Below are 27907 nucleotides of genomic sequence, written 5' to 3'. Positions count from 1 at the left end.
ACTTCATCCCTGTAATAAGAGAGGAGACACAGTCAATTCCACGTGAATACCTACAGCAGCTCTTAAAACTATCAAAGCATATCATGCAAAACTTCTGACCAGCTTTACAAATAATTTGAAAAAAATCTGGAATTTTCAGGCTCTAAGGTGAAAGGGGTACATTTGCCTAACCCCCAGAGTTAGCTGCAATGCAGGGCAGAAACTAGGGCTTTTACTACTGCCAGACATGACAAACAGGTTCTTTGCAGCTGGCAGGGTCACACATAGAGGACACGGCACAATACAGCTTCTGCCTGGTGAAGGAAGAAAATCCTGTGGGGTGCAAAATGTAAGAAGGTGATCTGGCTAAAAGAACACTTCCTTTCTGTAAGCTGCTCTGTACAGAATCGAGAGCTAAAGATTTTCTGACAACCTTGCCAAAAAAAAACCCCACCAAAAACACCCAAAAACCCACAAACCCAAAAAATACCAAGCCAAAACTCAGTTATGTAGGACCTGCTTCAACTCTCCAGGAGCCTGGTCTAATTGCATCCTTTACAAAGCAGTGCAAAGAGTGAGAGCTTCATACTAACATGGGCTACTCATTATCTGGGGAACTGAGAACAGAAAAGAGAACAGGATTCTCTTGATGATGGCTCTTTTATTCTCCAACATAACCTGGGGAAACAAAATATAATTGCAATTTTTGTGGTCAGCAGCACTCTTGCACATTGCAGAATTTGTATGAGGCAGCAGAATAGGCAAAGATTGTTGGCAGTTTATGTATCAGACACACTGATGGCTGTCCTCCTGCATCTGTTTGTTACTCTTCAAACAATTAACCTGTTGCCTTGCTACATAAGAAACGGAGGGACATCTGCATAGAGTAAAAAGATTTTCTATACAAGCACTACATTATGGTTTTGCTTCATCAATAGCAGAAAATTTAGCCTGGAGAAGAGGAGGTTCAGGGGAGACCTTACTGCTCTCTACAACTACCTGAAGGGAGGTTGTAGACAGGTGGGGGTTGGTCTCTTCTCCCAGGCACCCAGCACCAGAACAAGAGGACATAGTCTCAAGCTGCACCAGGGGAGGTTTAGGTTGGATGTTAGGAAGTAGTTCTTCATAGAAAGAGTGATTGGCCATTGGAATGGGCTGCCTGGGGAGGTGGTAGAGTCACCATCCAGTACTGGAGGTGTTTAGGAGGAGACTTGATGGGGTGCTTGGTGCCATGGTTTAGCTGATTAGATAGTGTTGGATGATAGGTTGGACTCAATGATCTCGAAGGTCTCTTCCAACGTGGTTAATTCTAGTCTATTCTGAATAAAGTTTGGAAGTATTTTTGCTGTTACAGGCTGTGATAGCTAATAATGGCCTATTTAGGCAATAACAGCATCACAGACTTAGGTAAAATGTCATGCCCTATTTATACATTTCTGTTAGCAGTATTTTATTTTTTTTTTTAATATGACAATGTGTTTGTAATAGTTTCTGAGATTCACATTGTTATGAAGCTCTTAAAAGATAGGCACTGCAAGAGCTAATCCAAGACTGCAATTGAAAAGCTGTCTGGATCTTTGTTACAGGTAGATATAACCCAAGCATTTAGGAATCTGAATTTACTTCAAGGCTGCTGACATTGCTTGGATATGATGATTTAGTGTGAAACTGAGTTAAGCCTAACAAGAGACTTACAAAGTTGGCATCAATTGCACTCTTTTCAATTTCAATCTGCACTTTTTATTTTCATTTATTACATAAATCATATGGCTATTGACTCCTATTCATCAGTAAACTTACAGGTTTCATTGTATTTGTGTATTGTTATGCACTCCCTCTTCTGGTAATACCTTAAAAACACAGTTTCTAGACTATGTGTATCATATGTCAGATTTATGTGTATCATATTTCCTGGGGGGAAAGAAAAAAACAACAAACCCAAAGCAGTATCATGTCAATGCCTGCCAGTTTGTTTTTAAAAAGATGCCAAACTGATGATCAAAAATGAGTAAACAGCAGGTGAAAATTACTTGACATTACACCTGAGTAAATATGGTAACAACTACTTTGTAGCTGTGGCTAAAAATTTAATGTTCATTTAATTTGGCAAGAATCGCATTGTATTAAGTTTTTCCAATAGCCTGACCCTCACATGCTTGCCTGGTTACTATGTGCTGCACAGTTGCTGTAGGTGAGGATATGGCTTTCAGAATAATGCCTCCTTTTCCTGAAGCAGCTCCTACAAAACACAGCTTTAAGTAGGTCCAGCACAGGTAACTTTCTTGCATCTTCTGTAATATCTCCTTCTCTCCACCTGTAGAAATCTGGTGGGCATTCTTTTCATTACAAAAGGTGCTGAAAGCTACACATACATCCTACTCTCTGTAACAAAATAAAATATTAGAGTACTGAAAACTAGAATTTTAACAAGTCCAGAAAGAAAAGAAGAAAAAAAAGAGATGTATAGGAAAACAAACCTAACATAAGCTACTAATCAGTGCACGTGCCTGTATATATCTAGCTCTTTACTAAATGGTCAATGTCCCAAGCCAGGAGACATGTCTCAAGTAGGACATGCTATTGTTCCTCGCAACCCCCATCAAATGTGCAAAATCCAAGAATGTCTTGACCCTACACAAGGCACACTAATAGCACTGCTGCCAAAACACAGAGGAAAAAACAGTGAAAAAGCTTTTGTTTGTTTTGCCCTGTGAAACCTTTCCTCCTTTCTTCCACTTTTCCTCCCTCAATACAGAGTAATAAAACCAGCATCACACCTACTTCATTCTCCCTCTTGCAAGGTCATTTTCTCCTACCTTCCTTACTTAGCTTCCTCCTTATTGTCTTCATCTATTTCTTTTTATATGTATTTTACTTCTGTTCTTTGTTTTCCATTTCCCTTTTCAGCTGTTCCCTCATGTCCTCTCTTTCCCCTTCTTGGACACACACCCACTCAGACTGCAAACCACTTAATTCTAGCTGTGCTGAACCAGCCCTGCCAAAGCTGCCAGCCTTCTGCCTGTGCTAGCTGGGCACTGCTGCCCCAGCCACATGCTGCACAGCTCTGTGCTGGGAACAGTGCTATCTTGTCCAAAAAAACAATAATGATGGTTAATGATGAGATTTCCTATCTGACCTTTGTAGCTGTGCTTGCAGGGAAAAAATAAAAGACTATGTGCAAATTCTCTCTCTTCCAAATACAACAGTTGTTCAAGAGTTGGCTGGAGGGATGAGATGGTACAGTCTGTGCAACTTGAAACTATGTGCTTCCATAAAAAACCCCAAAAAACAAACCAGCAACAAAAAACCACCAAACAAACAAAACACAACCCAAACTAATTTCTTCGTGACAGTTCAATACTGAACATTGTTTTACAAGCTTCCAAGAATATTTCTCCCTGGAATCACCAAGCACTGTGGTGCTCATCTGAGGTTTGCAGTTCCTGGAATAATCTATACAGTTCATGAGAACATGCAGTTCTCCCCCAAAAATAAATTAGGAAGTCCTTACAAATAATTGATATGCATGCAGTTAGATTTTGAAATTAAACTATTTTCAACTCCACCCTCCAATACCACGCTGACATTCCCAACTCTCCTCCACAACAGCAGAAATCCTGCCCCTTTTTATTCAGATTCAGACTTCTTCCACCTCCCTGGCTTTTAAACAGGTTGCAGCTTCATTCTTCTGCGCTCAGCGTTGGGATGTGTGCCAAACCCTGCGTGCCCATGGCCTGCCCTCGCAATGCATGCCACCTCCTCTGGCTGAGCTCCAGCTTGAAGGAGTGGCTTAGGCGTTAGAAAGGGCCCTTTTAGCTGTGAAGGAAACCTTCCAAGGATGTAGAGCACGTAAGCTGATGCAGAACGGCCTTCCCTGAACCTGCAGGAAATCTGAAACGCTGGTTATGAGATCTGTGTTCTGCTCCACGTGCCGCTTCATCATCCAAAATGAGTTCTGAATGATGAAACTTAACATTGACTTTTCAATTGGTTAACTCTCTCATTGTTGATCATTTTTAATTATAGACCTGATATGACTACCTCAGCTGGATTCTTCCAAAGTGAAGCTGTAGTCTAATATACTCAACAGCTACTTTTTATTGGAACTACATGGTTTCTTCAGAATTTTACTCCAAATTGATCCAAATATTAGCTTTCTCCCTCTTGCTGAACAGCTGTTTCTACAAGTGACAGCCAAAGCAGCACCAATTCCCCTTTTCCCACAAAAATATTTGTCGTCAGTTCTTTCCACTTGCTCTTCCCCATCAATGTGTGCCTGGAAAAGGGAACACTTGGGCCCAGTTTTCACCTGCCTAGCAAGGAGATCATTATGACAGGGCAGGGTTTTCACAGAACCTGTGCATAATTTTTTCCATTGGACCACAAGGATTTCTGCATGCAGGCCTTCTGCTACGGCAGAACTGCAGGAAATTTGATTGATGCTAACCGAGGGTAAGAAAAGCCAAAAGCACACCAAAGCCCTTTAGGTTTGTATTGTTTTAGCATGCACAGTGCTGTGGGTAAATTAACATGAGTTACATGGTGAGCAGTAACTGAGCAACCAAGTTCTTTTTTAAAACTGAAGCGGAACACCACTTTTTGCTAGCTGATACGTACAATTACTTTGTGTCTTAAATAAAGAGCTTGACAAATCCATGCACCCACAAAAAAGGAGGAAGTTTTACTAGAGAACTGCCATCGACTTCTCAAACACACTCCCTGTGTTTTCATGTAATAAAGACCACAGCCATTACGCTCACAAAAATAACCCTCTGCATGTGGACCGTTTGCAATGTTACAATTGACCACAGCATCTAACATCCTTAAATCTGCATGGCGCTCTCGGTATTCAGCTAAAGGCTTTGGGGTACACATTTCAAAGCCCAAAGCATATTTACAGAGTTTCCTTCCAGGTGGTGATACTTTCATATTTAATAATGCAAGGACTAACTAATCAACTGAAGCATGGGTTGTTGGGGTTTTTTAAACGAATCCTGTGCCGACCTCTGAGTCCATTCCCTTCTGGGAAGATGCCAAGATGATTCTTGCAAAAGCTACAGAATTTCACAGATCTCTGCCAAGAAATTAAACTAGCTGCTGCTGGACCCAGAGACTAAGATCCAACTGCTGGAATCTAGACTGTGCGAACTACTGTGAGAGAAGAGTGTATTTAAACAGAAGCTGTTGAAAGCTGCCAATGATAATTTGTTGAATCATATATATTAACTCAAGCCATAATATGCCAAATGCCACCTGTGCACATTTGGCAATATGCTTGGCAGATTACTCCAGCACATCTGTGAGACACCACATAATATTCGAGTTATATTTTGGGTATTAGGCTACTCCAGAAGACCACTGATACCCAAGAAAATTCTCATGATTTCTGTAAAACGTTTTCATCACTGCTTTAAAGAGACATTAGTGAACAGTGGACACTTAATGACTGAAACAAATTGCTGGCTGCCAAAAGCATGCAGGCCGTAATGAAGGCTTATCCCTTCAAAATGCGGATGAGCTCAGGCAATCTCCTACTCCACAGGAAAAAAAATAAAAGAAGGCAAAAAACACATACACAAAACCCCTCACAAAATAAAGCAAAATAAAAGAAACACCAAACACCACCCCCCCTTCCAGTCCTCAGCTCCAACGGTTTTGGAACAAGATTGAGTACATTCCTTTCTTTTCCTATCTGCTTCAAATGCTACCCTGTACAGACAGTGTCTTTGACTTTGTGATCCATGCTAAACAGTCTCTCTGCTCTATCCTAAACTTGCAACATCTGCACAACTTTGAAAGATAAAACTCAAAAATATTAATGCCCATGTCAGATGTTTTCAGAACAATTAGCTGCTGCCAAACCTGCGGCAACAGAAAGAGGATAAGAAAACTTACATTCTATTTGCAGCATGTCAGAAGAACCCAAATACGTAACACTGTAGGGACTGCTGTAACACTTAAATTCCATGTCATAGCCAAAATCCAAGATTATCTTGGCGTGTTCATAGATCACTTACACCAATTAATATCACAATAAATACAACAAGTCATCTCTGAATCCAAGCACTCTTAACATTCTATTCACACCTAGACCAAAACAAAACACCTTTATAACTATCCAAAGTAGTAAGCCTGCTAACTAAAGGTGGCTGTGAGAACAGGCTGAGGGAGGAAGGAGTATGGTTATAGCATTAGATGGAGACGACTCACAAGCCCTTACACTGACTTGCAGGATGGATACAAGCAAACATCTCTTTCTCTGCTGGCAGGATCTACCTTCTGAGTCTCTCCAGGCTGAGCATAAGGCTATGCAATGACCTTGCCTATTACAGTCGCACAACCTCCTAGAAATCGCAAAAGGTGGGCAAAATCTGTATTAGCCTATTTCTGAATCCTATGCCTCAGGTTTAAGCATGCACCAATTGGAAAACAAAATGCTTAAGTGAGTCCCCACCAGCTCAGAGCAGCAGCAAGCAAAGCTCACAGTAGTTGCTCACCTTTGCCACTGCATGTCAAACCTATGGAAGTTAATCAAAACATTAGACATAGCCTTTTAATGACTCAACAGCCCAACACACTATCATCATCTCTTTCCAGTATGTACTGTATTAATGGTTTTCACAATCACTACTGTGACTCATGGGCACTCCAAATTTAAGTTTCACAGGTAGCCCTTATTATTACTGCTGAGAGTTGAACCCCACTTTGCATTTACAGAAACCAAGGCACAGAAAAAAAGAAAGAACTCTGGAAAAAAACTAGGAAAAATTAGAAGGAAAAAACCCCACATCTCTACACTTGATGCTACTTCCACACTGCTGAGCAATCTCCTCCCTCCGAGCCACAAAGCAGTCCACACAGTTGAGAGAAGCAGCTCTCCTCAGACAGGAGACTGATAACCACAGGGAGATGTGATAAGCCCATGGAACAGAAAATGCCAACAAAAGGTCATTCAACCCAAACCCCATGCCACTTCAGGGTTTCCACAAAATAACTGTCATGATGGCTTCCTCAAAGAGCAACCTTTCAGCACAGGAACTGTATCTAGCATGTTTTTGTGGAAAGGAAAGGGGGGAAATAAAAGGGACATCCCACTGTGTTGAGCAAGACAGTTCACAGTTGGACAGACAGCAAAGTAATTTCTACCGTAAGAATTTATACATTGAGAGGAAACTATTCAAGGATTTCTGAAATATTCTTGATCTAGCTGGTAAGGGTATGTAAGTTGGAGAGGCTGGCATATGGTCATGAAGAGTGTAGAAAAATACTCCATCTGAAGGAAAACACTGCCTTCTGAGAGCAGGTCATCATGATAAACAATCTCAGGTGCTCCACCTGTGAAACTGAAAGCCTGATCACTATACTTTTTTTCCCCTCTATCATTCACCTTTGACTTGATCTTGAGCTATCCAAGGAAGATGCTGAGACCATGAACATGTAGCTATTCCAAAAGCGGCATCAAGAATACTAGCAATAAAGGACTTAAAATTTTACAACACAATGATAGCATATATAGAATAAATCATTAAAAAGGCAATTCATACCCCAAATGCATATCTAAATTGTCTCAAGAAGTATAACTTAATTTTTATCTCTTATAGTCAAACCTATGAAATATGAAGTAGCAGTTACACAAAAGTCTGATTTGTATCAATGAAGTATTTTACTAAAAAGGTCAAATACACTGAGGAATAAAGTTACAGTTAAATTATTCCTGACTATTTGTGGTCCAAGATAAAAAGCCACTAAATATCCTGCAATGGGCTTTCAGCCTCCCTAGTTATGTCATTTATCACAAACATGCATTGGAAGAAATTAAGTAGCTCATTAGGTTTAGTTAATAGTTTGTTTCACCTTCCTGTGACAAATGTGACACAGAAAAGGAGCATATTCCACTGGTTTGGAAAACAAAATCCCACGTGACAAGTTCCAAAGAACACCAAGTACAAGTGACACATACCACCAGGGGTCGTAGAGGGAGGAGATTACTATTCCTCTGGAAATGATTAAAAATAACTTTAGAAGACCTTAAGAACATCACCAAAAAGGTAGAGCTTCACTGATGCCCTGCACTTTTTCAGAATTTGAAGTAATCTCTCTTTATTCAGTGCCTGAAACAATGCCACAAATAAAAGACCTAACTCAGAGCTAACTGACTGTGATGAATCCAAGAAGTGTTTTACTTTCTTGTTATCACAATAGCGTCCTTTTTGTTTTAAAGGCATTGTGTGTGTTTTGAGGGCTTCAGCAATTTCCTTTGCCTGAAGTACACTTCAGAAGTGCTTAAAAAAGCCACCACTGAAGTGTTTAAAAACAATTAAAAAGATACACCACTGCCTGGTAATCAATCACTTGCCACATTTATCAGCTTTCACATTCAATTTGTTAAAACAAGGGAAAACGTTGTAAGGATTTCATGAATGTGAAAGGCTGATAAAAAACAATGAGGGCAATGCTACAGAAAACTCACTAAGTCAGCCTTCTTACCTTTCTGAGCCTATTAGCTGGCAAACTGAGGTCCTTTAATGATGTTCACCCCACCCAAGCCTGTTTTTCTCATCAGATTGACCCCGCCTGTTTCCTCTGTGTGCCGCAGCGTCTTCATTGTTCAGAATGGGCTTAAGAAATACTAAGAATAACCTCATAATTTCCATCCCCTCCTTCTACCCTTCTCTCAAAGTATTAACGTGCCGCTGATGGAAGGTTTACATTAACGAAAGCTTCATGTCTAGAGATCGTGCTCCTAGGATGTGATACAGAAAGGGAACATCCTGTTATAGTATTTCTTCTTCTCTTTTTAAAAAAATATTTTCCATATCTTCATTTTGCACTTCTCTCTTCACTCTGTCCCATTTAAACTGTAAGTAGTGCTTACAGAAGAGTTTGAATTAGCTTCACAGAACAAGATAAACACTAGTACAAGCAGCATTACAACACCCCATGTTTTCTCATCCCTGGTCAAGAAGCAACAACCTACTTCTGCAGTTCCCGAACTGCTTCTGCAGTCTGCCCATACAGCTGTCATGTCAACAGCTATGATAGTGGCTCATAGAATTACAGATACCTGTTTTTCAGACAGTATTTGAAGATCCCCTGCTCATTTCAGAAAGACAACCTGAAGTGTCTGCAGATACCCACAGTTCTTCACCACTACCAATCTGAGCCATTTCAATTATTACTAACCTCAAAGTGGAAGATTCAAAATACCAACAGTCTGAACTGAGCACTGTCCAGTCCTCCCACATACATCTACTTTTAACTGTTAGAATCCATTGAATAGGATATTTTAGATGGATTTCTTAAACATCCCAAACTGAGAACAGTGACAGGTGAGGAATCACACTCACAAGGGGTAGACTTGCTCTTAACTGATAAAAAGGCTTATGGCAATGAGAGGAAGAAAAGCTGATGCCCTTTTCTTCTGTCTCCCTAAAGGTCTGGAGACCTATGCCCACAAAACTGTGGATTAAAACAAACACACGCACACAAACATAAACACAAAGCACACAAAAAAAAGCCCCAAAACTTTTATTAGCATTGCCATCCACAGAATAACAAACTATTAGGAGTTATGTCTGAAATGCATATCCTTCTCTGTGTGGACACAACTATGTGAGTCACTCTCTGACACTACTGCAGAGCCCAGCAGCAAGGGTAAGGGGGTACTAGACATCAGTGAGGCCTTACAACATGAAACCAAACACAAGGTGTCACAGATAAGTTTGACATCTGTACAGCATACAAAGACCTCTTCCAGGTCTCTGGGAAACTACAGAAGCAAATATCTTCTCTTGCCAAAGGGCTTGATTATTTAAGATGCAAGAAAAGTCAGCCCTTGCTCTCAGGGTAGGGGGAAAATCTTCCCTAAGCACATTCACCATCTTCTACCCTTCTAACACCAAGGCAATCAATCAGTAGGTGCACTAGCCTGGAAAAAAGGGAATGGATACAAATCCACACAGGGGGAAGAAGATGCTCTGTCCATCTTTTTTGGCACTTGGGCAGTAATCAGCCTCTAAATGTCTCCAGAAACAAAAACTTGAATACAGAAAGCCTCCTGTGCAAAAACTGGCATGAAAACATTCAAGGTTAATATCTAGATTTGAGAGGAGTGTGGAAAAGATGAACTTCCAGTCTCCTCCAGTGATGAGGTTTGTAGCAGTAATTGAGCACTTGAACTTGTTTAGCAATTAATTTTCTCAGTTCTCCATAAACCCTGGCTAACACCAACCAGTGCACAAGAGCTTCCTACCATAGTTTATATACAAAACCATCAGAGCAGTAAAACAAATACAAATTGATACTTCTGAAAATAAGCAAGCTTGCTGGCCATTGGAAGCATACCATGTTTTACCACAGAGTCTGTGATATTAGCTTTTAGCTCAAGTTCATTGTTCATGCTGTATCAGAACCCATGTAAAAATAATCTGTATAAATACACAAGGAGAAACAGCACACACAAACTCAAACACACTACCCATCCTCTCTGTGAAATATATACACTCAATATATATGTCATTTCAAAACTGAACTCCATGTAGTATCATAGTATCAGTTAGGGTTGGAAAAGACCACAAGGATCATCTAGTTCCAACCCCACTGCCATAGGCAGGGACACCCCACACTAGATCAGGCTGCCCAGAGTCTCATCCAGCCTGGTCTTAAACACCTCCAGGGACGGGGCCTCAACCATCTCCCTGGACAACCCATTCCAGGGCTTCACCACTCTCATGGTGAAGAACCACCTCCTCACATCCAGCCTGAATCTCCCCACCTCTAGCTTCATTCCATTCCCCCTAGTCCTATCACTACCTGAGATCCTGAGAAGCCCCTCCCCAGCCTTCTTGTAGGCCCCCTTCAGATACTGGAAGGCCACAATTAGGTCACCTCAGAGCCTTCTCTTGTCCAGACTGAACAGCCCCCAACTCCTTCACTCTGTCCTCATAGCAGCATTTCAAGAAGCTATTAAAAAGATTAAAAGGAACAAGTTCCACACATAACTGCATCACAATGCATACAAAATGGTTAAACATAGGTTAAGTTCTTTGGCACTATAAATAATGCAATGATCTATGTACCATCAATTAAAAAGAAAAAAAAAAAAAAGAAGAAATTGCCAGGCTTAATCCTGATTTAACCTCACCCTTAATTATTAAAAATAGTTAAGCACTTACCATAATGTGATTGAAATGCCTGTGGTTTTACGACCTGATTACAGTGGTTACACATCACCAAATAGAAATCATCATGAGCCGGGCAAAGACCAAATATTGGCATATCTAAAAACAAAAAGACAAAATGGCATCTCTCAGCTGCTGACAGTTATTGAGAAACAGTTTAATTACAGAGCCATGACACTAGTGTTGAATCATAATTTCAATACATTTGTATCAATTTTGAAAATGAGGCAAAAATAACATAACACAATAGCTAATTTTGTGCTGGGGTATTACAAAAGCAAAGGAAAAAAAATCTTCCTACAAAGATAAATGTAAAATGAGTGATTACTTGTAGAAAACATCTATTAGGAAACTGATTTAGGACTGATTATCTTATGCCAGATGCAAGAATGCAACAAAAAAACCAGACTGACTTCAAATGACGACCACAACATAACAGGGGATGTTCCATGTATTCTGAAAGGGGTTTGCACATCTACTCCAATTCCATTAAATGAACTCAAAAAATGAATTTTATTTTCTATTTCATTCTTTTAAAAATCATTTGAAACATGCAGTCTTTTACCAGGCAGTATTACATGCCTAATGGTTTTATTTGTTTAACAGTGCATTATAGTCCAGCCATCTGCTGCCAGAGATCTGTGTAACAGCTACATGAGAGAGAGAAATAGAGATAACAGTACGTCAGAGCATGTGTGGATTTCAGAGATAACACACATACTTGCAGACTTATTACTAAGAACATTAGTTTCTACAATTTGGGGTACTTTTATGAATACAGTTTAACAGCTAAAACTGCATTCAGAGACCACTGGAGCATTAAATACAGCAATTTCTACACAAAGGTATATACACGTATACAACTAAAAGTGTTAATTGTCAGACAACAAAAAATAGAAAACTGTGACATAGTAGCATAAATTTATTACTGCCAACCATGTGGCTAAGAGATCCATAACACTATGTAAAGGTTTAGAACTTCTATAAGAACACTTAATGTCTTTAAAAAAAAATGCTCAAGCAATAGATTTAGCTTAATAACTTCGAAATTAAGTTAAACTTATTTACCTCTCTGCTGGAAGTGACCTCAGAGTTTTAGTTTAAAGCTATTAATTTGTCTATGTGTATTTTCCACATCCACATTTCTGTTCAATACTAGAACCCCACCTATGAGATAAATTGCGTGGGCTGCATGGTAAGAGTGAACAACATGCAGCCACACCAGGTAACCACTGGCAGAACGATGCTGTCAGCCCTGTAAGAGCCCCACAGTCTTCACTTTGTTCTTCACAGACAAAAGAAGGCATCCACACCAAAGGGCTTCCAGAATTAGGGGCTCCCTTTGTAGCACAGATCCTCAAGGTAAAATATTAATTACTTTTAAAAGGCTGTCCCAGGTTTTCCAAAACCCTCATTAGTGTTACATAAAAATTAAGCATGGTACCTGCAATAATAGCTGCAACTGGATTTGGCAGTTGTATGCAAATACAATGACCATGGGCAACCTGACATGGCTGTAATAGATCAGAGCTACCCTTAGATAAGTCACAGGCAGCTTTTTGCAACTGAGGGTACATTAATACATAGCCATCTGATTTGTTCTTCAAAAAGCAGTAACTCTTGTTTTTCTTTATATAATACTTATTTTTTAAGGAGTCTTAACACCACAAGCACACCTAATTTACTGCAAATTAAGCAAAATTAGTAAATGTGTGCTGGGGAAAAAAAACAATCAGGAAATATAAACTTCTGATTTTCAATATCTACTTTCTGTGACATACTATTAAGATACTATTAAGCTATATGGGGGGGGGTGTGGGGTGTGAATGGTGTATAAACTTAAATGTCATTGTTAATATTTCATTCAACAGTTCTTTGGGTATGCCTGCACAAAAGGATTTCCACACAGCAAGCAAATACTCCGGGGTCACTTCCATTTGACTATTAACACACAGTGATGAATGGGACAATAACAGCGTGCACTGCCTGATATTTACATTGTTAATAGCACACAGACAAGCTACTACTGTATAATGTCTAACCAACTGTAAATCCACACCCTGTAACCTGCTCTCATAAGCATACCTTGTAGACAACGCTGCATTTGCAGTCTTTACACCAGCTTGCACAGAATGTGTGTGGGGGGAAAACCATGAGTGCCGGTGAAGAATTGCCTACTTCTGTGTCCCTTGCAAGATAAAGCCCTCCTTGACACCAGTCTGAGCCATCACACTCACTCTATGTAAGCACCCTTTGATGCCTGCTGGCAATACAGAACTGCAATTTTGAACAAGTGAAACAAATTGGCAGAAACTGATGCAAACAAAAATGTTTTCCCTATCTCACTTTGGGTATCCCAAGAAACTGGAATTATTTACAAGCATCCTTCACGCTGTGAAGCACATCCTCATGAAAGCTCTAAGGGACAGAAAGCAATGCCAAAATACTAGAAAACACTCAAACCCTTTAAGAGCCACTCTAAAAGTAAAATCATGTAACACAGCAAAGAGGATTTGCTGCACACCCAAAAGCAAACTGTGATTTCAAAGGAAGACATGTGCCCTATTACATCCAGGTCACACAAATCAATGGAAAAGATCTTCTACCCCTGCAGTACTCTCCTGCAGTGCTGATAATAGAGCAGCATCTAAATGTAACCAGTGAGAGGGTAGTCAAGGTTAGAGTCGTAAATGCTGTTCCTTTTGTTCTCTCATACAAGATAAAATGAACTATAGTTTTTTATTATCAAAGCTTTTATTTAAAACAAATACTTTTATCAGAGAAACCCATTGGGCCCCCCCAATACCACTGGAACCTGCCTATGCTGAGCACATCATGAACACAGAAGATCAACCTGTAAGTCCCACAGCCTAGACACAAGAGGGCAAAAAGCAGTATTGATGCCTCTGAGTCCTAAACATTACTTTTATCAATGGGTTTGAAGCTGTGACCCAACTAAGCTCAGTTAAAACAACTGGAAGAGATGCAAATCCACACATCCCATCCCAGGAACCTCAGGGCTAAGCATGTAAAAACATCCCATGTATTTAACATGCTTCACTGTCAGTTAAGTTGAGCAGAGCTAGAGCAGGTTTCAGGGAACTCTTATTTCTGTTTCTGTGCTCCAATGAGACAAACACCTGTGTGGTACTGTTATGAGAATGGCAAATCAGAGCACGTGAATTCTAGAGAAGAATATACAGAACACTTCAACGAGACTTACGTACGAAGTACATTCCAAAAGCAGGAGATGGATGTCTATTCTTTCTATTCCCCCCTGAACCACTTCTGAAAGTTCACAAGCCTTGCAAACGATATTCTAACGTCTAATACTTTATACCCATTTCATTTAATGACATGCAAATTCTCCATTTAAAAGTCTAATGAAGTTTATAGTATTTCACCAGTGTCATTTCAAACGCACTGTTCCTCCGAGTTTAAAGATTACTTTTTGAAATACTTCACTGTAAATGTAAAGCCTGGGCCTCTCAAGGAAGAGCCTAGCAACCATGATTCATATGTTCCTCTTTCAAAGCTGGGTTCATTTAACTCTCTCCATCTGGGACTGTTTTTCAAGGTCAAACTAAAAATTTAAACCGAGACCTCGAGCTTTCAATTTCTTTCTCCATAAATGCAGTATTTACACAGAATCAACATACAAATACTGTTGTAGGAGCTGCTAGTTACATTATTTAACATCATCAAGAAAACCAACTTCATTTACCCTCATAAAGTGAAACCTCTCAATGTTGTGACCTCCAGAATTCACTTCTCCTTTCAAATGCAACTTAGTTACAGTGGTTTTTAAAAGGTAATTTGAAATGATATATTGCTGTATGCTTTACCAAGACTGTAACAAGTCCATGCCGTAGGCAATTCTGAGGTATCTTCAATGTATTCTTTGTTGAGCATATAATAAGGAAAACCTTTCTTATTTGGAAAAAAGGTCAATATTGCATCTTTTCTAATAAAAAGAAAAAAAACCCCGAACAATAGTGGACAATCTGGCATACTGTACTTCAACTAACATGGAGCTCAGCATGTCTGCTCTGAAGCACTTCCTTAAACTGACCCATCATCTCCTCTTCTGTGGAGGGATGCAGAAGCAAGTAAATTATCTAGTAACTCTTAGTATTTCCAGCATTCTCTTTCAGAAGAGTTACACTACAGAAATTCAGGCTTGTGGCCATCAAAAGTAACTGTGTCTGTGTACTTCCAATTCTATTACTTAACATTACAGACAACAGAGCAAATAAAGCAGGCTAAACCCACCACAGATAAGGTCTGCAGTTCCACTGTGTATTTTTATTGAACTTCTCTTTAAAACCCCCAAAACATGAGATTTCCTACAAATCTCCTTGTCCTCTTTTCAGTCTGGGACTACTGCACAGTCCATCTATCCTGACATCTAATAAGACAACATCCCTTCTATAAATGAAATGAAAACCCACAGAAAAAAAGAGAGTTCAAGATCTCCTACAGGACAGCAAACTCTAGAGGAATAAGGTAAAAGAAGCCTTAATCCTGGCTGTTTGCAGAGACCAAAACACAAGATGCCTCTTTTGCAGAAGCCTGCTCACCATGACTGAAAAAACAAGGAGAATGAAAACTGAGAGGAAGAGAAAGCAAAACCAGCAAGGACAGAAGTGAAAGGGCAAAGAACAAACTCTATCAGAGTTAGGACACAAGAATAGAAAACTCGATGAAAAAAAAGTGAGATGAATATATAAAAGTACTGCACAAATATTTTTAAGCCGGAGCACTGCTATTGCTCACTTCTTCCCTATCTATGCCCAGCATGAACATCTGCTTCTTAAGATTATTTTCAAAAGGCTGGGTCTGATTTATCACAAATACATATGTACTGCTTGCCATTTAGTGCAGTGTGACAATGGACATTTCATGCTGATACTTGATGCAAACAGTAAAATGTTTTGACTACAAAGATACCCAGAGCATAGCATAATGCCTTCGGCACAACACCAACCTGACTGTACCTCCAGAATATTTTAATTGCTATAGCTGATATTAGCTGCAATAAAAACATGGTACCTTAGACTATTAACTTTACACCCACAACAGATATACCCCTCTATTATCTTTATAACTCCTTAAACATGGAATTTATTTTTCTTTTTACTGGGGTCTGATCCAAAACCACCCTAAAGCAAATGTACCAACTTATATTGATTCCCTAGGCTCTCTGCTAAGACATCAGGGAATTATTCTGGAGGTACTATATAAGGAAATTGTAAATATATCCCATTGTTTTGAAATGTTGCCAAACCTGAATTGTTTGAACTTCATGGACCAAGTAAGTTCAAACAATGTCCACAACAGCTATCTTGAACACATTTGCTGTGTGCTAGCTGTGTTTTCTCTTCTCATTAGAGGAGAATTAGCCTTGATCATACTAAGGTAAAAAAACACATGTGAGTACATCTCATTTTAAGTTGATTTCACTGGTAAATCTCTTTCTCTAAAGACATGCTTTCATTAGAACATTTATTTAAGATAACACAATTCTTCACTAGTATCTGAAAAAAAAAATTCAGAAAAGGGAAGAAACCCCCACCATGTCTGTAGTCACTTAAAACTAGTTGTTGTTTTGAAGGAAAAGAAGTTTTGTGCCACCTCCAGTACCTCCCTTAAAACACTTGTCCCAGGTATTGTCACATCCTGTTAAAATAATAAAAATGCTTCCATTGTTTTACCCTTTATGGTTGTAGAGAACATGAATGTCATTTTAATATCTGAAAGCAGACAAATTGGCGTTCTTAACAGCTTGTGATTTGGGGGAGAGGCAAAAGGAGGGAGAAGGAAGTTGACCAACAAGCATCGAGGACCACCTGAAACAGCCTTCACCAATCCAGGGCAGATTTCAGACAGAAAGCTGTGCTTGGTTACAACCCAACTAACAGCCAGGTCAGCCCAAAAAGCTGAAGTTCTGCCAGGAAATCTGCACATCAAGTGAGTCCTGCCAGAGTTGTTGCCAACACCAGTTGTCATTAACTACTAATCTTCAGGTGCAAGGAGGATCATCAGGTGTAAGCCTGAGGCACCCAGCACAAACAGCAACACAAAAGTATCTTAACTAACTCTGTTATCTCAAGCAAAGCTCCCATCAATTCCAAGCCATAGATTTCCTTAATTTATATTAATGTTTACAAAAAAAAAAAAGTTACTCAAGTTAGCACCTCAAAACTTACCAATCAGACACAAACACTTCACTTTCTGCAACTGAAACATCTTTTTTTTTCCCAAGCTCTTTTCCAGAAATATCAAGTGCTTATCATTCACGAACATGCGCAGCCCTCGGGGGGAACACACGTGCCCCCTAGGGGGAACATGCGTGGCTCTCCATACTTATCCATGCTGAAGAGAACACAGAGGACACAGCCTCAAGATGGAGAAAGGGAAAGTTTAGGCTCGAGGTGAGGAGAAAGTTCTTCTCTGAGAGAGTCATTAGCCATTGGAATGGGCTGCCCAGGGGGGTGGTGGAGTCACCATCCCTGGAGGTGTTCAAGAGGGGATTGGATGTGGCACTTGGTGCCATGGTTTAGTGATGAGGTGTGTGGTGACAGGTTGGACTTGATGATCTTTGAGGTCTCTTCCCACCTTGGTGATTCTGTGTGAAATGAAACTAAACTACTGGCCAATTTTTTACTGTGCGCTATGCCAAGATGACAACAACAACAAAATATTCCTTAAAAAGATGCTGCACATAAAAATAACTAAAGTTGTATGACATTCAGAGTGCTCTGCTTCACACGAGTTTTAAACCAAAACAACAGGTTTTAGTAAAACATACATACATTCCCTGCAAAATTTCAATTAATGAACACTTTAGGTATGAATAGAATGCAAGTATTTTATGAACCATATGTGCAGGCACAACGAAAGCGTGCCTGCAAAGAACATAAGCACAATCAAACAAACCAAACATAAATCAAGCTCATATACAGAAACACTTGAAAAAAAAAAAAAAATCAAATAAAAACCTGTCCCATGAGGTTTGTGCTCATGTGGCTTCACATACAGGAGAACCTCTTTAATACGAAAGAAAGGAAAACAAATGGACACTCTCATACCTGAAGCTGTTTCAATTAGGTTCAGAGAGAAGTATGGCTAAAGTATTTTCTGCAAGGTTACCTATTTTTTAAACTCCTTGCCAACTCTGCTCTATAGATTAAGTAACTTACACTTGTGCACATGCAGCTTTGAAAGCCCAGCTATTTGAGACGCTGGAAAAGGCACAGCTCTCCTTGGGTTCTGAGCACAAGTGCATGAACTTTGTTTCACCGTGCAGTTGCTGATTGATCAGATGAAGGAAGGAACAGCTGAAGACTTGATTAAATGTTTTTACTGCATTTTCCACTTTGGCAAATAGAGCAATTGCACAGCATTTTATTGAAGTCCTAAGAATACCAAAACCTCAAAGTTTTGACTCAGAGAAACTACTTTCACTCCAAGACCGAAAACCCCACAATCTAGTTTAACTAATCACAGGAGCTGCACTACAAGATTTGATCACTGTTATAAATCTTCACTAGTGTTCGGATCCTTTAACAAAAGCAGAGTCTTGTCTGCCCAGTCCTCTGTCCTTTCAAAATTCAAGACAGTGTATTTTTCCAAAGCTATGATTCTGTAGTTTTCACTTGGGTATTAATAGAATGCCAGTACTGCACTTTCCCAAATTCAAGGCAGAATCTTAACCAGTGAAACTTGAAGGGGTGAAGGAGGAGGACCTACCTCTCCCAGCTTATGTTTTCCATGGGTCCAGCCACGACATTTCAAAATCCTGTCCCCTGCACTGACCCCTCCAGCTTCACCTCCAGCAAAAAGGTTTGCCCCATGCTGCAGGCAGTAACACTCCTCCATGCACAGCCAAGTGGCAAATCCAAACCCATTTTGCAAGGCTAGCAGCACACAATCACTGCAAGGATCCTTCAGCCTTCCCTCCCTCCCCCTGCGAGGGTGCAGAACGCAGCACTGACAGTTGCTAAGTCTCTGTTCTCTCAAATTTAACAGTCTTGGAAAATTTCTGTATCATGCCCACCGATAAAAACTGAGCAGCAGCTACCAGAGAGAAGTGTGTCATGCACACGTGCACCTGCAGCCTAGCGTGCAGCTGGGAGTTCTAATTTTAGGCTCCTAAGATTTGAATGTTCCTGTAATTACATATAAAACACATACTAAAGCAGACATCTAAGTATTTAGTTAAATTCTTTGTATACAAATTCAGCTACAGCTAATTAATCTTTTGGAAAAACTAACACAAAACATACGTCAGATTGCTCATTCAAAGCTAATAAACAGGTTTTCTCAGTTTATTATACAGAATAATACAAACTTTCAGTGAGCCACTTTACAGCAGATCGTCTGTAGAAAGGTTAATACATTTCTCAATGAAACACAAGGAATATTTAAAGCTTTGCAGCACATGAAAGCCTCCCCCCACACACTGTATATTCTGTTACATCAGGTTTTCATCAGCAGTTTGAATGAAGTCAGTCATCTGCAAAAACTATTCCCATTTCCTCCTTAATGAGTTTTCAGAGTTGAAGATACTTTAAATTCTCCAGCCAATTTGTATTAATACTACAGAAATGCTGAACACAATTTGTCATGTAAAAAAAAACAAAAAGTCTTCAAAGTAGTCCTGCATTATTTTTAGGTGACATGATCTCATTGTGCCACTGCTGTATTTTAGGGAAGCCAATAAACTATTATTTATGGGTTTGTGTCAAAATAAACACCCATTTGTCACACATCCAATCTGAAATTGCTTAAGGAAGCCTCAAAGTTGAATTTTAATTTGGTAATTATGACACAAAAATTAAACAGAATTCAGGAAATTAAAAAAAAAAGGAAGTTTACACAGCAAAATTAAAATCAGGGCTAATGTAATATGAAAAGTACACACAGAAACAATTCCGTTATTATGCAGAAAACCAGGGTCTGTTATGAGGGGGAAATGTTTGGGATAAGTAACTAGTCATAAAACATAGCATTAATTCAAATTAAATAAATCATCCATAGAGCAGCCCAAATAGTGTCTTACAAGTCATATACCCTAAAGCATGCTACTACTTTTTAACATCTACAGGTTTGGTTCTTCACAGAAAGAGTGATTGGCCATTGGAATGGGCTGCCCAGAGAGGTGGTGGAGTCACCATCCCTGGAGGTGTTTAGGAAGAGACTGGATGGGGTGCCTGGTGCCATGGTTTAGTTGATTAGATAGTGTTGGATAATAGGTTGGACTCAAACTCAAAGGTCTTTTCCAAGCTGGTTCATTCTATTCTATTCTGCTCTGCAGCAGCTGTACTTTTGTAGTTGGAAATAGGAAGCTTGTTTTATTTATACCTGAACCCACAATTTACATAATACTGCTTATTGCAGCAGGAATATTTTGGCACATCATGGCTGGAAATGGTGAAAGTGTTCCAAGCTCATCACCCTCTTCCATCTCCTACCTAGACATGCTTTTGAGACAAAAAGAAGTTGATGTGTGATTTTTGCCACATTTTTCTATGTAACTGTCCATATAACAGCAACACAACTGGGTGCTGGCTGCCCAGTAATTAAGGAAGTAGAGCAATGACAACCAGTCACTTACAGATTTACACATTTTCTTACTAACTGAGAACTAGAGGAATACCTTGTACCCATGACTACATCTTTTGTGATAGGACAAAAGAACGAAATTTAGTAATAAAACCCCCCACAAACCAAAAAGTGACATCAGAAACATCCATTTGAATAGTCCTTATAAAGAGAAATCTATTCAAACCAATAAAAATAAGAACTAGAGACAGTTAGGCATTGCTTGTATGATGGCATTATTGCAATCTTCCTATTAATAACATCATCAGGTAATACATTATTTTCCCTGCTACATGTGAAACTGATACTGCTCATCTTTCACCCTCTTCTTCCTTCCTGACCGTGGCCCAAATCCCTGTGTGACAGCAGCATGGCACTACTCTTTAATTGCTCAAAGACAAAGCATCTTCACACAAAGAATATTCTCCATACGTTCTACATCCTGCACCTGATACCTGAGGGAGCAAATCAACATATATATATATATAAATAAATGTTTACAGTTCAGGAAAATAATACAAATGACCTGCTAACTGAACTGTATTTCAGCATTTTATTAAGCAACCCAGCTACCTAACACTGCCCCACCCCTGCCACTCCCATCCTCCACACACAGGAACATCCACTTCAGAAATATGAGTGTTTCAATCACATCTCTCATAGCTATAGGGAAACTGGTGCCTGTCAATGTTCACATACCAACTTAAATCTCCACACCCCTCTCCACTTGGCAGGCACAATTAGTTTTTCCATTCAAATTTACTTCCTTTGCTTTCCAGATTTATTAGCAGTTGATTTGCTACAATTAATAAAAATAAATAAATGCAGTTTGCACAGCAACAGACCTGTCAATGTGCTATAGCTTAAAAAAAGAAACCAATAACACTGTGATACTTCAGAAGATTAAAATATAAAGTGGAAAATAAAACAATGGGGTTTGTTGTTAAAGCACAGTGTAAGAGCTAGCTCACTTCTGTATCTGAACACACATAATGGTACAAAGCCTTTTAAACTTGACTACTGCATACCTTAAAAAAAGAAATATGACCATTTCAGCTATCTAGCTGAGGAACTGGTAAGCCCTAAATCTTTATTTCCAACAATTGATATATTCCAGCACATAGAGAGCTGTCAGAGCTTCCCTTCCAAGAGGAGATCTATACCTTCAGAAGTGCCAGGCTATAAATCAGTGCTAGTTGTCCTCCGACACCTAGTTATAGCAACTAAATAGCTAAGCAGGCTACCTGTTCACAGTATAAAGTCAGTAACTCTACTGCTGGGTGTTTATGACAACACAAATCCAGTTCAACCTGAAAACACTTTATGGGAGTGAGTATTATTTTTTTGTTAGGGAATTTCAAATTATTCTAAGTAAGAAATGTAGGGTTGGCCTCTGCACATCATCTCTCCTTTAGAATAACCCCATCACTATCCTTATTTCAACATGCATTTCTTTAGTGTTAAGAGTGATTCTCCTTGGTTTAGAAGCCTGTCTTCACAAAACTTTCCAGAATTCCATCTCCAAACAGTACACACAAAATACATCCTACCTGATGTAATAAAAGACGACTTTGAAAACACTGGGAGAACAAATGTGTAGCAGGTGTTATTCTCCCGTATCTGGCACTTGTACTCTGCTACCGAAATCAGCAGTTTCACTCAAATAGAAACAGGTTGGGAAGGACTACAACTTGTAATATTTTAATGTATATGTAAAAAGAAGATGATTTAGATCATATTGTACATGCAGAGGGTCTGAAGGGGCTAACATGCTTTAAATAACTTTTCTGTTCTTTCATGATCTAGACCTCTGTAAGACAACCAGAACTACACCCAACTCGTGATAGGCATAGAAAGTAATATCTTCAGCAAACTAAAAGGAAAAGGGAGGATAACTTCCTCAGACTACTGAGAAACTAGTCCTGCTCTTGTCTGCTCCTTCCACATCTAACAGTGCTCTTGTTAACACTTGGAAAGAAGGTAAATTGATACATATGAATGGACCTAAATACACAGGAGGAGGTAAAAAATTAAATTTTCTCCTTTTTCTGGGCCAGGTAGAAGCAAAACGTTTAAATTTTTAGACACCTCACATCAAAAAGGACACAAAAACAATAAACCTGATTATACAAGCAGCAAGACAAAGTTATCCTTATGCAGACAGAAAACTAGACATTTTTGGTGTATGACCATGCAACGAGACAGAGGCACCCCCATGAACACCACGGATCTCAGGCACTGGTCCTGTTGGAGTGTGACACAAGATTAGGTGTTTGCAAAGGTCTGTAGACATGTCACAGAAGACACATGGAGTCAGGATTAAGCAAGAGGCACAGCAAAGAACATAGAGAGTTGGTATTTCTAAAAAGGCACAGAAAAGAACATTTCATAGCACAGGCAACTGCCCCTAGATGACTCAGAATGACAAGAAGTAAGATCAAATAGACAAGAGAAAATTGAGAGGTAAACAAGAACCTTTGATATTATACCAAATTTATAGAGTTTACCACCCTCAGTACACTGACACGAAGTAACACATGCACCTTTCTACAGCAGACAAAAGATAACTACAGCAAACATATCTAGGATAACCAAATTGTGGTTTACAACAGAAGCAGATCCTTTGCCAGACAGCATTTGCACGCACATGGATCAGGACCCAGGCTTGAGGTCTTCAGCTCAAACCTGCTTGGAGACTGCGGCAGCCTCTACTGGTACCTATCCAGGGTAGGCAGGAAGCCAAAGCCACTGCTGCCAAACTTGTTGAGCCAGTCTTCCCTGTGCTGGCCCACAATGCACCACTTTGTGTTTGGAAATTGCTCAAAAGCTTTTGCTTCCAGCAACAGTGCTGAGCACTTGGGGAAAGACGCCAAAGGAGTCCAAGAAAGGGTATTGCAGAGCCACCATAACCGTACAGACACCCCAAATGCTCCTGTCAGTTGGTGACATCACCTTGAATCACTGTGATGACAAACAACCGCGCACTTCCTGTGAACCCTCGATCTCACAACATTACTCACAGGACAACTCTTAGTGTGATTAAATCATAAATAACACTGCTGATGCTGCACCTTACCATCACATCCTCCCATTTTACAATGAAGAACACTATCTATCCAGACTGATTTTGTACCTTGCCCAGGACAGGGTCCTTCGTTCACATCTTTGAGGTTATCAACTCTCAATGGTGTCAGCAGGAGGACAGAGAATTGCAGTGTTGCACATAGAACCCTTCTGCATCCCAAGCAGTTGTAAACAAGCCTCAGATAAGAGACACTAACAATGCACCGAAGATTTTACTCCTGTGCTCTACCTACTCCATGGATAAAAATAGCATTCTTATCTCCAAGGCTATCAAGCTAACACTTCAGATCATTAAATTAAGGCCACAACAACAACAGAAGGGACTCGCAAGTTTTATCCCAGCAAATGATGTAGTGGTCCACAGTCCTGCATTTCAGGGCATAAGCCGACAGTCAGGCAGAACCATTATGAAATTTCCCAAACACAAGTTGATGTGTTTTGGACTTCTTCAAACAACCCATGGAAACAGTGGTGTTGAAACAGGCAAGTGAAGCAAAGCAAGTCATCTGGCTATTAAAGCAGGTTCAGGAGCAGACAAGGAGAGGGCTCTGCCTAGCCTAGATACAAAACATTATCATACTCTTACAGGCATAGTTCAGACGACAGCATTTCCCCAAGAATCTCTTAACACAACTGGCAGTAAAAGTCTTCCTTCAATCACTAAGCCACAAGAACAGAAAAATAATATTTAGGACAAAACCTGGCCATTGATTACATAAGCAGGTATTACACTATCTTTGGTAGGCAACAGAGATAGTGAATTTTGTTCAAACCTTTTCTTCTGTAAATTACTAACTACAACATGGAACAGGAGCTCCTCAACAAGTGTGATTTCTGGACAGGTGCTTTGGGTAACACAGCTTACACAGAAAAAGAAAACAAAATTACTTTCTGAAATTCATCTTCAAGCACTTTCATGAAGCAAATGCTGTCTATCAGGAAAGTCATTGAAGCCTTTCCTCTCACTTCCTTTTACTAGCAGTGGAAGCATGATGACTGCCATCTCTTAGAAGATCAGGACACATTCAAACATAGATTACATGTTAAAAAAAGGAGGAAAAACCAACAAAGAAATTATCTAAAGAAATCATCAAAACCCCCAAATTATATTCCTTTCAAATCAAAGCCCACCAAGGGCTTCTAGCTGTGTTAAAGGAGTTTACCTTGCCTTTGACATTTCTGAAATCATCCTAAGTGAACAGAAGGGAAATGGACATTTTTGACATTTCCTGGGAAAACCCATTATTTTGAAACCTGCTTTCCAAACAATTTTACATGGTTGTCTCCATAATTCAGCACCTACACCCTGTCTACAGAGAAAACTTCTTGTTCCTTTGGCATATCCATCAGAAATAAAGCCAGTTAACCCAAACCTTGGTAGAGTTTGAGGCCTCTGGATATGCTACACTACTACAGATTTGTTCTGAAGTGATAAAAGGAGTATTTGGTATGGTTCACATTTACATATACTGTATAGGTGATGTCTCTTTTCCCTTTTGGCAGCCTTTGCAACAGACCTCCAATAAGAGATAAAAATAAACGACTTCCTCAGCAGAATAACCCAGATTCAAAGGGTATTCCTTTCCAGTTCACAAAGTTATTGGAAACTGTCTCCAGAATTTCAGTCAAAGAAACTTTTGATCTCTATTACCTGGCTTTCTGACATATTAACTACCAAAAAAAACCAGTAACAAATATGTCAAATGATATAATCTAATTCTTACTCACTGATTAGTTTTCTCCATATTCTACTTATATCTGACCCTAACTCACATTGCAGTTATTCACTGATACAGCCTAACACTCTAAAAGATAACCAAGATAAAAGATCTGCTATGCTACACAATCACATTGGTAGCCATGCAAAACTCCAATCAGATTCACTGTGAAAAGATGCAGAATCAAGCACAGTCCAACAGATTCTAAGATAATCAGGCCAAACATGCTAGAAAATTTAGTATCTTCTTTAAGCAACCATCGTCTTGCTTTGGAAGCAATTTTAAAGTTAGAATGCAACCACTGTTTCACAAATGTTTAACTCAGAGATGGAGGAGCTGCTTAATCCAGTATTACTGGGAGGAAAAAACCCCACCACTGTAGAACCACACCCTAGGTGTGAATGGATACAGATTTTCTTCTGTATTTTAGCCTAAAACAATAGCCAGAGGGTGTCATTTAGGCTATACACACCTTGACAAAGCAATGGCTACAATATCTAGGGACCGACAATTAAAATGTTTGCATAGCCAAGTACCTTCTCACAAGGTGATCTCTGCCTTGTGATCTCTGATGGATCACAAGGTCAGCGTGTCTGCCTCATACCCGCAAACTTTCCCCATAACCTGGCCCTGCATCCTCCCTCCATCACAAGCAAACCCTTTCTTTTTGACTCGAGTGGATCACAGTAAGACCTCACATCCCCAGACACCACTTAACAGAACTTCAATTCTCCCACTGACATTATCTGCTACATTGTTTATTCTGTCAATGAAAAAAAACTATAGACAGAATCCTGAATTTATTAAAGGAAAAATACAACAGAATATGCCAAAGGAAAACAAACATCCAATTTTCTGTGTGTTCAGCATATTACTGCTTTTCACATTTAACTCATTAAACCTTCTACACTTGATTTCAATGCAAGCTGCTATAAGACTTTCAGGCAACTCTAACAGCGTGAAATTATCCTATAAACTTTATCTGAAATAAAATGTGAGAGCTCTAAATTTCAGAACAGAAGTGCACATCACAAACTTACAACCTCAAGGCTGCTGCCTGTTGGAATTTAGGCCTTTTGTGGCTTCGTAGACATTTTTTCAGTGCCAGCACAGAACATTGCATTTTCTATTCCACTACAAACAGCTGATGAAAGATAGAACTTCTGCATAACCACAGAAAAACAGCTCAAGAACACTATGTTAAATTTTTTGGCTGTTACAATCCCACCAGATGAGAAGGGAATTATCCTTTTCACCTTTTATTATCAGTGAAGTTTGTCTATGGGCTACACTGGAGCTATCAAAAGTTGAAATCAGGGTGGAGGTGAGCTTGCAAATAAACGATCTTTCTCATGGGAAAACAGGTTACCACAAAATAGCTTATTCCACAAGGGCTGACAAGCAACATTTACACACAAATAACTGAGCATTGGTGTATTTCTAATCTCCTTGAGCCAATCATTTAGAACATTTCCCATCACAGTGACCATTACCAAAGCTAGTGATAATGACTCCAAGTGATGTGGGAGCAGCTGCATGTGCAGTTTACTTTGATGAAGTCATACCCTGTAGTATCTGGGGTTACCACAAGAATCAGCTTGAGAGAGCAACCACGCCACCCATCCCAGCTCACAGCTGAACTCAGCCCGCACAGACAGGGAGAGCTTTTGACTGTGCAAAGCCTTCTAGCAACAGGAACACCAATTACAATAAATCCATTGCCTTTCACAACTGCTTCTGCAGTCGTACTACTCTGCTTCCATTACACTTTGAATTCCCTTGGCCAGATTTTAACACTGCTGAAAACTGAAAGTGTAAGTACAAAGCAGCAGTCACCTCTGCGCTGTCACCTACATGGTTACAAAGTCTAAAAAGTAACACTGAGTATCACACAACTCCAACAGCAGTGATTCTTTTTTTTTTTTCCCCTTCTTTATTAAAAGGGAAGAGAAATAATTTTAAGCAACTTATAGACTATACAGAATATTTAATTACAAATCAGATACTACAATCACTTGTGAAAGATGAAACCTTTCCTGTCCTGGAAGTGATAAGAGATCCCAGGTCTCCCTGGCCAGTCTTTGGCGGTTACAGCCATAGCTAAGGCATAGCCAGAAAAGGTGTAAGAACCATTTGCCTTTTCTTTCATAGATCCACTTTGATAGAAGAAACAGATTTAAAATAGTTACCTTAGAGGAATCTGCATCCTCTTAACCCAATTTATTTAAAAGTACCCTTCACTAAGCCTTTTTGTCTTCCCTGCTCTACTTAGACAATAGCATTATCAACTCATGTGAAAGCCATATTTCTACATAATATTTAGTGCATTGTTCTTCTACT

The 27907-nt window shown here is 39.5% G+C and overlaps 1 protein-coding gene across 7 annotated transcripts in view; it reads right to left on the bottom strand.

The window, feature by feature from the left end:
* The window catches only part of ATXN7 (ataxin 7), a 91780-nt gene that overhangs the window by 28892 nt on the left and 34981 nt on the right, over nt 1-27907 (bottom strand). For 5 of the 7 annotated variants that reach the window (XM_068154263.1, XM_068154266.1, XM_068154265.1 and 2 more), the window contains one exon: nt 11154-11258. In XM_068154263.1, the coding sequence (XP_068010364.1) occupies nt 11154-11258 (105 nt within the window). Of the gene's footprint in view, nt 1-11153; nt 11259-11572; nt 11775-17368; nt 17505-27907 lie in introns of those variants that run through there. The other 2 variants (XM_068154268.1, XM_068154269.1) reach the window with 2 other exon arrangements.

The sequence above is a fragment of the Melanerpes formicivorus genome, unplaced genomic scaffold (assembly GCF_026170545.1).
Source record: "Melanerpes formicivorus ecotype bairdi unplaced genomic scaffold, bMelFor1.0.p_v2 SCAF_28, whole genome shotgun sequence".
NCBI lineage: Eukaryota > Metazoa > Chordata > Aves > Piciformes > Picidae > Melanerpes > Melanerpes formicivorus.
The sequence above is the reverse complement of the archived record's forward strand: the minus strand, read 5'-3'. Positions and strand labels throughout refer to the sequence as shown.